The sequence below is a fragment of the Mastomys coucha genome, unplaced genomic scaffold (assembly GCF_008632895.1).
Source record: "Mastomys coucha isolate ucsf_1 unplaced genomic scaffold, UCSF_Mcou_1 pScaffold15, whole genome shotgun sequence".
NCBI lineage: Eukaryota > Metazoa > Chordata > Mammalia > Rodentia > Muridae > Mastomys > Mastomys coucha.
The window spans coordinates 154027006-154037881 of record NW_022196897.1 but is presented as its reverse complement, the minus strand read 5'-3'; the positions used below and the strand labels follow the sequence as shown (position 1 = coordinate 154037881).

Below are 10876 nucleotides of genomic sequence, written 5' to 3'. Positions count from 1 at the left end.
ACTGGGCACCATGGGATGTCACTGGGCACCATGGGGTGTCACTGGGCACCATGGGGATGTCCCGGGCACCATGGGGGGTGTCACTGGGCACCATGGGGTGTCACTGGGCACCATGGGGTGTCACTGGTAGGCAGCGTACCTTCCATTCCTCAGTTGGTACTCAGGCAGGGACAGTGCATGACATAGTCACTAGTGTCTACGGTGCTCAAATGTGTGTGAGTGATCCTAGGTGCTGCGGTGTTATAGGTGGGCTTAGAACCCTGAGGAGCACAGGGCAAGGCCGGCCCAGGGGACAGTTCTGTGGGGAGCAGATGGTTGACATGGGCTGTCCCTCAGGGCAGCTCACAGCCTGCATGTCTACCACAGGTGGATGAACTCTACGAAGGCTACTGTATTCAGTGGCGTCTGCGAGACGGAGCCTCCAACATGCAGCGTGCCTTCAGCAACAGCACCCAGAGCAGAGCCTCCCGCGAGAGCCTGCAGGAGCTGGGCCGCAGCTTACAGGAGTGCCTGGAGGTGGGGCCTTCTCTCTGCTCACCCTTGCTCTGGGCTGCTGGGTAGGGGGGTGGAGCTGGCAAGTGATTGATCAGACTGTGGGCCTTCCAGGACATGTGCCTCATAGAGGGGACCTTGGAAGGTCACCTGGGCGAGTTCCACGTCAAGATGAAAGGTGAGTGCCAAGCCAGGCTGTGCTGGGTATCAGATCTTCCCGGGTGCCCTGAGACCCTGCCTAGGGGGAGGCAGCCTGGCAGTGCAGCCAGAGTCCCAGGGTCTAGAGGCCAGCACTTGTGACAGGAGGTGGGCTCATTGCTCTCCAAGGTATGGTACCACCTCCTCCACCCTCTTGACCATGAAACCTCCTGTCCCTTCCCATGTTACACAGGCAGGCCCAGTCCCCCTGGATCCCTGGGCAGGGTGGAGAGGAGACTAACCCCATTTCTGTGTTCCAGGCTTGGTGGGCTATGCACGCCTCTGTCCCGGAGACCAGTATGAGGTACAGCCAGAGAGGTCCTGGGAGGTCCATGTCCTTAGGCCTGGGAGGGAGGTCCCGGGTAGGCAGTGAGTGGATTCCCCTGGGGCTGCCTCTGCACCTCTCTCTTTGTCTCCTTTGCAGGTGCTCATGCGCCTGGGCCGTCAGCGATGGCGGCTGAAGGGCCGGATAGAGCCAGATGACAGCCAGACCTGGGATGAGGAGGAGAGGGTCTTCGTGCCCACGGTGCACGAGAACCTGGAGATCAAGGTGTGTGTATGGGGCGCGGGGGGGGGGTGGGGTGGGGAGGCAGGGCCCAGGGTGGAGCCTGGAGCCTGGGTGCTGGACTCAGACACCACCACCGTCCTGTCCCCTGTGCTCAGGTGACGGAGCTTCGAGGCCTGAGCTCGATGGTGGTGGGTGCGGTGACATGTGACGTGGTGGACTTCTTCACAGCACGGCCCCAGCTTGTGGTGGTGGACATCACAGAGTTGGGCACCATCAAGCTGCAGCTGGAGCTGCTGTGGAAGTGAGTGAGTGCCACCTGCCCTCAGTGGCTGTGCTCCCCGCCCTCACCAAGGCCCACCGCCCCAGCTCGGGGTACAGGGGAACCAAGTGGTCCTGCCTGCTTCTCAGGAGCCTCACACACCCCAGACTTGCTCCTGCATAGGCCTCTCTGTCCTCACCACCCCATCCCGTCCTCACAGCCAGGCTGGCCTGACCTTTACAGTGGTCCTGTCCCCTCCTCCCCCATGCCTCCTGTGACCTCGATTTCCACTTGCTTTCGGACACATGGCCGCTGAGTCCTGGTGCTTTCGAGGCATTTTTCTTCTTGCCTAGTTTCTCAGAGGGGCTCTCTTCTGCCAGTGCAGGTCTCTTCCCATGACTCCTGTTGTTGGATGTCCTGTTCTTTCCAGTCCAGGGCTGCACTGTTATCTTGAGGTCTCCACTAGGTCCCACACTATGGGATCCAGGCTCAGAACAGTCTGTTGAGTTGGGGGCGCTCTATCCTGCACCACCATCAGGGGTTGTGGTCTCTAGGGTGGTCAGGAGCAGAGTCATCTTGCATTTCCAGGGTGCCCCTCCCTGTCCCCAGAGCAGGTGTGGTAGGGTGGGAAAGAGCTAAGAACTCAGTCACCCAGGATCCCTTCAGGTGCACGCCACCCTAGGCCAGCCATTCTTAAGTTCTGAGTCCTGCTGGCCACAGGTCTCCTCAGGTGGAGGTACCTCTTGTCTCTGGGGTGTAGGCTCTCATGGTGGGTTTGGTGTTATCCTCAGCTGAGGGCCATGCTGTCCCCTGGTCTCCCTGGCCAAGTCCACTAAGTTCTGAGGGTATCATGAATATCAGTGCTAGCTGACTTGAAAGCTTCGAGATGAGAGAAAATCAGGGTGAATTCAGTTCTGGCTCTGCTTATTGGAGGGGATACGTACCCAAGTAAATGCCTCATCTCAGAGCCACCATTCCCATCTCATGTAAACAACCCAACCATGGATCTCTCTGCAGCCCATAGGCTTGTGGGAAGGAGCTGTAGCTCTCTTGCATACGTTCTTTTGAAAGACAAGGGAGCTGCCTATGACTGCAGAGCCCTGGGTCCCCCCTGAGTCCCTGCTGGTCTCTGCTCTTTCCCTGTAGCCCCTTGGACTCTGAGTGCAGGTTGGTGTCACCCAGCCCCACTGGCAGGTTCTCCATGGGCAGCAGGAAGGGCTCCCTATACACCTGGACACCGCCCAGCACCCCCAGCTTCCGGGACAAATACTATCTCGTAAGTGAGCCTGCTCCTAGGAGGATGAGGAGCTCTGGGGCTGGGTGGTGAGGAACATGACCTGCGTGGGGTTCAGCTTTTGAGGCTCTGTCTTCTGCTGCTTGAGGCCATGGGAACTGAGCTGGGTCTGGGACCTGCCTGGTGTGTGTGCTGTGTGTGTGTATGCATGTGTGCTGTGTGTGTATATGCATGTGTGCTGTGTATGTGTGTGCTGTATGTGTATGTGTGTGTGCTGTGCGTGTATATGTGTGAGCTGTGTATGTGTGTATATGTGTGCTTTGTGTATGTGTGTGCTGTGTGTATGTGTGTGGTGTGTATATTTGTGCTGTGTGTGTGCTGTGTGTATTGTGTATATATATGTGTGTGTGCTGTGTGTGTGTGTGTGTTGTGTGCTGTGTATATATGTATGTTTACTGTGTGTATGTGTGTGCTGTGTGTATTGTGTATACATATATGTGCACTGTGGGTGTGTATGTGCTGTGCATGTGTGTGTTGTGTGCTGTGTATGTATATGTGTGTGATTGTGTGTTTATTCAACAGAGATGGAGGTCATTTCAGTGCACTGCTGTAGCTAGCCACAGGCCATACACACTCTTCAGTGGGAATATCCTCCCAAGCTTGCACCCATCCAGGGTCCCAGACCCTGGAACCACCCTGCACACATGCTCTCAACACTGAGGGTCCCAGCTCAGATGCCATATCTCTCCGGTGTCCCACCCCTCCATCTGCTTTGGTCTCTATGCTCAGCCTCTGTATTGGCAGAGGACACTGTCAGCACAAAGGTGCTGAGGCAGGAGCATGGTGAGGGTGAAACTATGAAGTTGAGGCCTGAAGGGAAAGTTAGAGGGTGACAAGGGCATCAGCACCCCTGGATGCCCGTTGCCTTGGAAGATCTCCATCATCCTGAGCACCTGGCGCACAGGGGTCGCAGCACAGTCCCTGGGGCTGCTGTTGAGGTTGCTCCCGGTCTGTCCATTCCTTCCCAGTCTGTCCTCCAGCAGCCATTGCAGCAGGCCTTGCTGCTAGGTGGGCCAAGGGCCACCTCCATCCTCGGCTACCTGTCTGACAGTGAGCTCCAGGGTCCCCGCCTGCGGAGCCGGAGCCAGGAGCTGCTGGAGATGGACTCCTTCAGCTCTGAGGACCCAAGAGACACTGAGACCAGTACTTCGGCATCCACCTCAGATGTGGGGTTCCTGTCTATGTCTGTGGGTCCCACAGCCTGCGTAGAAGAGGAGACCAGGGAGGAGCCTCCACCTCTGGGCCTGCTGTCAGGCCTGGCTCACCCAGCAGGGGGTGTGCTTGTAGAACAGCCTGGCTGGAGGGACTTGGGAAGAGAGAGGCTGGCCCTGCTGCAGGACGCCCCCATCCACAGCCCCATGGTGCCACGGAGCCGGAAGGGCCAGGAGGATGGAGATGTGGGGGACAGAGTGGAGGGGCCTGTGCAGGAGGTCCTGGATCTGCTGCGGTCTGCAGACCCCGCGCAGCCCCAGCTCAGGGAGCTGGAGTACCAAGTCCTTAGCCTCAGGGAGCGGCTGAAGGTATGCCCACTGCGTGCACACACAGGACAGCAGGGTCGCTTTGCTGTGAGCCTGAGGCTAGGGAGCAGGTGCGGCAACCAGCCAGCCCAGGTTAGCATCCCAGCCTTGCCTCTATGTGACCTGGGTGGGCCGAGTCTCCCTCATGCTCAGTTTCCCCACTTTTCAAGGCCTCGGAGAAGAATACCAAGGGGAGGCCGGAGCGCACAGTGAGTAATTTGCTCCATGTCCAGCCAGAACCTGGCTCCATCGAGAGCCTTCGGATGTGGGTGGGTGGGTGGGGTCTGTGATTTATGGAAGGCCTTGCAGCCACTTGCCAGCCTCATCTCTACAGCCATCCATAACCTTCCCCGCTCAGCCAAAAGCAGTCTCTCAGTGGCTCTCAGAGCTGCTGGCCTGGATGGATGGTTCTCTCTGTTGACATTTTTAAATACATAAAATAAAATCTAGACCCCACACATCAACTTCTGCAAGTGCGGATGAGCCCACTCTTGGGTATAACACATTTCTTTTTCCTCAGAACTATACAACACAGGCATCTTCAAAAATTCCAAGCCCCCCCCCCCTCCAGACTTCATTCTCACATGAGCACAGCTGGGAGAAGGCTTCTCTTCTTATATTCTGTCTAATGTCTTGAAGGAATCCACCACCTACCACCTTAAAAAGACCCTGCTCACATGTGCCAGGAGCAGGAATTTGAGGAAGACTACCACCTTTGTTTGTACTTTTCCAGCATTTACGTGAGAAACCATTTGGGTCGCAGGCATACAGCTTCTGTCACACTCCTGTATTCTAAAGAGTCATAAGCACTTTGTATGACCCTGCAACAGCACAGTTACTCAAAACACCATCGAGACACTTCTCTTTTCTGGAAAACAGCTACGAACAATAAAAACGATAGGCCCCACCTTCAGCTTGACTTCTGAAGGGGAGTCATCCACGGAGCGTCTGTAGACTTTGATTCTTGCTAAGAGGCTAAGCTGGCCTTGAACTTACACACACACACACACACACACACACACTGGGATCAATGCACGGGCTCTGCTCCGTGTGTAACTTCCCCACTGATTGGAGCCAGTGGCTGCTCTGTATACCTGTGACTGCCGTCCTTTTCCCAGTCACTGTCACATGTTCGACCACCTGTGCTGTCTGTCAGCAGTTTTGCTGTGTGGATGGCCTCACGTGTAGTGCTGGGCTCATGATGCCAAGCACAAGTCCCAGCGTGTCTAGTGGTGAGAACCTCAAGAGCTGAATGAGCCTTCTGGAGGCAGGAGGTGTGGAAAAGTGCCGGGCCTCAGCACTGACTACTAAATAAGCTGTCCTCAGCACTGGGGAGACAGCTCAGTCATACCTGCTGTGCAGACATGGGGACCTGAATTCACCCCCCAGGACCCACATAAAGAGAAGACAGGCGAGTTAGCACTGCAGGAGAAACAGGATCCCTGGGGCTCAATGGGCAGCCAGGGTAGCGTAATTGTCAAGCCCCGGGCCCCAGTAAGAGGCCCTGCATCAAAAACAAAAAACAAGGCAGACGGACACCTCTTAAGGCATGACACCCAAGGTCATCCTTAAGTGGCTCTTGTGGGCATGCACGCGCGCGAGCACACACACACACACACACACACAAGAAAAAGGAAGAGGAAAACTGTTTTTAAACAGAAGTGCACATGTGGGCCTTGTACTTACTGGCCGGGAGTTTGCACTGTGGCACTGGGCTGTGGGTCAGTGTTAGTTTGCTGACATAACTCAAGTCACAAGAATCTGCTGTGCCCATCCGCGTGTGCACATACACACACATACATGCGCACACATGCACACACACACATATGCTTGCAGAGTTTTACTCTAATGGAAGGGGATGCAGGCAGCCCTGGTTTGGAGACAGAGGTCTCTGGAAGGCTGGACCAGCAGTGGGCAGGGGCTCCCGCATGCCTTCCCATTCACAGCTCACCCACAGCAGCTGAATCTCCTTAGGGTGACTGTCAGCATGAGCGCAGAGCAGGTTTGTGGGTTTGCTGAGAAATGAGGCATCAGGCTGCAGTGCAGGGGCAGGTGTCAGTCGTGGTAGAGTGGCGCCTCCTAGTGGGGGAGTCCTGCCCTGCATGATCCCTACCTGGGGACTTTCAGATCTCTCTCTCTGGTGATGTTCCCTTGTCTCAGTGGGACACTGGAAGTGGGACACTCAGATCCTGCTGAGATCTGAGCCATTGCCAGGCTGGCTGGGGCTGGGGCTGGGGTGGGGCCATCACATTCTGGTAGGGTGTAGGAGGGCAAAGCCGTCATCCTGGTACTTGTCCACAGCTCCGAGGGATGCAGCCGGAACCCGTGTCAGCGCAGAGCCTGATGGATTGTATCCTTGAGAGCTTTGCCTTTCTGAATGCCGACCTTGCCAGTGATGAACTGTCCCTGTTTGGGGGCTCCCAGGCTCCTGAGTGAGTGCACCCCGAATGGGCACACCTCTGGACTGCTATGGTCCCATGCTAGTCTCTTAGTCCTTGGCCCCATCTTGTGTAGTTGTACTGTGCAAGGTACCTTCTCTCCACACAAGCCTTTATATGGCCACGGAGGGTCTCTAGGGCAGTAACGGCAGCACACGGCCAAACTCTGACCTTGACGTCAGTGGCTGTCATGCTGACCTCCACAGTAACTGCCTTGCCCACCACTCACTCTGGACCGCCATCCACCTCTGTCGTGCCACCTACCCCGATCAGGGCCACTTCTGATCCCCAGACTTCAGCATAACAGAAGGGCACTGCCCCTCTTCCTCTAATCCGGTGGTCCCACAGGGGAGATTCCAAGTCTGCGACCTTTCCTGCAGACTAGGTAAGCTAGTCGGGCCTTGGTAGGGCTCAGCTCTGCCCTGTGAGCCATGATACGAGCTCTAGGTCTAGGCTTCCTGCCCAGTTCACAGAAGAGCAAAATGAGGCTCGGGTAACCACCCAGAGGGAGTCACAGCCTCGGGCCTCCGGGGAAGCCCTGCCCTGCACATTTGTCTGATGTCCAGGCAATTTTCTCTCCCATTCCTCTATTGAGGAGCCCCGTCTCTGATCTGGAGCTGGAGTGGGGGTGGGGAGAGGTGTCCTTTTGCTAATCCAATGATCACTCTGTTCTTTTGCCTTCTCAGGAGGGACAGCCCTCCACCTCCACGGCCATCATTGAAGGTGTCACCCAGCGAGCTCACAGCTGGTGCCCCTGAGCTGGACACACTGCTCACGGTCCACCTTCAAGTCTGCAAAGCCTTGCTTCAGGTGTCTGGGTGGGGCTTGGCCAGGGTGGGGACTGGGAACGTAGGCAGTGAAGGGCCTGGTCCAGGTAAGAGGAACCCACCCTGAGAGCCAGGGAGGCTCTGTGGCAGGAGGTGAGGAACCTCATGGGTCTCAAGAGAGCCAAGCCCAAGCGGGGGGATCTGAGGTACATGTGTAGGTACTGTGCCAGTCCAAATTGGCTCAACCTCAGAAAGTATCCAAGGTGGGCCTCAGGCTCTGCTGCTCCCGGAGGTTCGGATTCAGTCAGATGTTGGCCGTCTTTCCACTGTTTTGTGATGTCTAGCTGGCCTTGGGTGGGCTGACCCTGGGGGCTCAGCTTGGAGAAAAGGAGCTTAGGTCATGGTCTAGAAGCTACCTCTGGGACAGGGCGACTGTGGGTCATTGTGGGCAGAGACCTCCATGCAGGGTAACCTGAGTGTCTCGCTGATTCCAGAAACTGGCCTCCCCTAATTTGTCGAGGATGGTGGAGGACTGCCTCCTGGAGGAAGCGGAGCAGCAAAGGCAGGTTCTGGAAGTGCTTTCAGACCTTGACCTTGAGCAGGTCAGCAAGGCCAGGTCGGTGGAGGAGAGTAAGTAGCCACCAGGCATCCCCGCCCCAAGGACTTACCCCTCTCCCTCTCCCATTGATGGGTGGATTACATAGGTGGCACACTTGTTTGACTCTGTATACTGGCAAGGCCACTGCCGGTTCACTGAAGCCAGTCCCATCCACATGCTGGTGTCCCCTCCAAGGAATGGCTGTCACCTCAGTTCTTTGTCTACCCCTGTGGACCTGTCTGGGGAGTCCAGTTTCCTAGTCAGGATGGCAGTGAGTGGCTGATCTTGTGAGTAGGGACTAGGAAGGCGCTGGGAGTCAAGACTGTTCCTTCAGGGTGACAGGGGTCTGAGAGGAGGTCCCTGAATTGGGTCTCCCGCCCTCATTTCCAACCTCGGGTCCTTGTGGAAGGGTTTCTGGGGCTCTTGGTTGCTCCTGCCCAGGCTACTGAGTGGCTGCTGGCTCTCAGTCATCCCACAGGCTTCTCACAGGAAAGGTGGCCTGGCGCTGTGGCAGGGGTGCACACAGCCTGGAGGTGTCCTGGCCTGCCCTGCCTCCACACTCCTGAGCCAGCTCAAGAAGACATTCCTGCATCGAGTTCGAGGGAAGTACCCCGGCCAGCTGGAAATAGGTAGTGTCCGCCTTGCTTACCCTGCCCCGGGGGAATAGGGGGGACGGCAGCCCTGCAGCTGGGGTCCTGTCTCTGTTTGTCAGCCCCGCCCCTAGGAAAGGAGGCTGTAAATCCCTGTGGCTTCTTCCACCAAGCCTTTGAGGGTTCTTAGAGAGAGGTGTGCAGGCATGTGCCACCCAGGTGTCCGGATATCAGGCTGGACACTTCGTGAAAGCAGCTGTAGCATTTCCTGTGGAGCAAGTGAAGGTCGCTCCCGGGCGTGGCATCTGCCGTCTGGAAGTTCCTTCCATTCTCCGAGCAGCTCGTTACCACATGGATTTCCAGGGCTCTGGCTCTGGGATTCAGTGCACTGTGGTGGTGACTGGCTAGCTGGTGTGTTCTTTTTCTCTGTCAAATAAAGAACTAAAAGACAGAAAAGGGGCTAGAACTGAGTCAAATCGAACCTTATTGGCAAGTGCTACCAAGTTCTGGGGTAGGGAAGGTTCTAGACCCAGGAGTCTGCTGACTCGAAAGCCCTCCTGGGCTCCCCTTTCCCAGAGTCCCTTTCAGCTGACACAGACATGTTTATTGAGAGGCCAGTTGAGGCCTCGGCTCCGCTCATGGCCCGTCCCTCTGCCAGTGTGTCGCAGGCTCCTGGAGCAGGTGCTGGGCTGTGGTGGGCTATTGGTCCCAGCAGGGCTCCAGGAAGAGCAGGTGGTCACGTGGTTCCAGTTCCACAACTACCTGCAGCGGCAGAGCATCTCTGATCTGGAGCAACACCTCGCCCAGCTCACCAAGGAAGGTAGGGCCTAGTGGCAGGCAGTGGGCTGGAGGCGAGCACACCCCGTTCCTTCTGCCTTGGGCCACTATTCAGAGCCCCTGTAATTCTCCTCTAGCTGTCAAAACTGAGATCAAGTGAGACCACAGCCAGCTGTGCTGGAAATTAAGGGAGGGAGGTGGGCGGTCCAGAGCAGCTCCAGGGAGAGGAGGCAGCCTAGAAGTGTGGGTTTATTCTGGTTTCTTCCTGAGTCAGGGTCTCACTGTGTAGCCTAGACTGGCTTCAAACTCACCAACCTTTTGCCTTAGCCTCCCAAGTGCTGGGGTTTCAGGTGTATATCGCTGTGCCACGGCTGGCCTATGGTTCTGCTCATTTTTAGGGTGTGTCCCATCCACTTGTAGGAAATGTTTGTCGGGATGTGGTGATGCCCCTGTCTTGGAGTTCCCTCTGTGACTAATGTGGCTAAGCCTCGACCGATGGTACCTGCTTCTTCCTGTCTTCCAGTCACTCTCATTGAGGAGCTGAGCTGTGCAGGCCCGGCCAAGGCCTTGAGGAAGCTGCATGGGAAACGGCTAAGTCAGCTGCAGCCACTTCCCCAGACTCTTCAAGCCTGGGCACTGCTGCAGCTGGACGGACCCCCGAGGCTGTGCAGGGCGGCCAGAATGCGCCTGGCCAGTGCAGCCAGGAACAAGCGCTTCCGGGAAAAGGTGATCACTCTTGGGGCAATCCACCTGACAGTACAGCTGGCCAGATTGACAGGTCTCACCCCAAGTTTTGTTTGGAGAAGGGCTGAGTCTGGGTCACCGGAGCGTTTGCAGTGTGCACGACCCAGCTGGGGACCCGCTCCTGCCCTGCAGGCTCTGTCCAATCCGGGTCTCTTTTCCCAGGCTCTGCTGTACTACACCAATGCCTTGAATGACAGTGACTCCAAGCTCCAGCAGGCGGCGTGCATGGCTCTGCAGCAGCTTGGGGTGAGTCCCTTGACCTCACGGGTGACAGGAGGCCACCAGTGGTGAGGGCCAAAGCACCACCAGCAGCAGTGGTGGCAATAGCTTGAAATGCTTTCACTGGGACGAGGGATGGGATGGTGGGGCAGTAAAGGGGTTCACCAGCAGCAAGAGGACTAGGAACAGCCAGCTCTCAGACTCCCACAGCAGAGGGACCCACACCAAGGGACTTCCTACCCAGTTGAACATGTTTGAACTATGACAAATTCTTGTGAGAAGAAGATAAAACATGGCAATGTAAAAGCTGCCTATCACCTTGGTCTTTGGCAGAAGTGGCCACTTTGGCACATTTCCTTCTTGCTTGCAGGGATGTGTGCCTACTGAACATTGGTATTAATATGACTTTAAAGTGAGCCAAGAACTACGTGCCTACAAGCACGAGGGACTGAGTGGAATCCCCTGAACTCAATTT

At 56.4% G+C, this 10876-nt stretch overlaps 1 protein-coding gene across 3 annotated transcripts in view; it reads left to right on the top strand.

The window, feature by feature from the left end:
- Positions 1-10876, top strand: part of Ripor3 (RIPOR family member 3) — a 75462-nt gene that overhangs the window by 62428 nt on the left and 2158 nt on the right. For all 3 annotated transcript variants that reach the window (XM_031372833.1, XM_031372832.1, XM_031372834.1), the window contains 14 exons: positions 367-516; positions 607-670; positions 951-994; positions 1115-1240; positions 1354-1499; positions 2604-2733; positions 3720-4271; positions 6570-6700; positions 7393-7516; positions 7968-8103; positions 8539-8700; positions 9320-9481; positions 9962-10164; positions 10345-10428. In XM_031372833.1, coding sequence (XP_031228693.1) covers positions 367-516; positions 607-670; positions 951-994; positions 1115-1240; positions 1354-1499; positions 2604-2733; positions 3720-4271; positions 6570-6700; positions 7393-7516; positions 7968-8103; positions 8539-8700; positions 9320-9481; positions 9962-10164; positions 10345-10428 — 2214 coding nt within the window. The remainder of the gene's footprint in view (positions 1-366; positions 517-606; positions 671-950; positions 995-1114; positions 1241-1353; positions 1500-2603; positions 2734-3719; positions 4272-6569; positions 6701-7392; positions 7517-7967; positions 8104-8538; positions 8701-9319; positions 9482-9961; positions 10165-10344; positions 10429-10876) is intronic.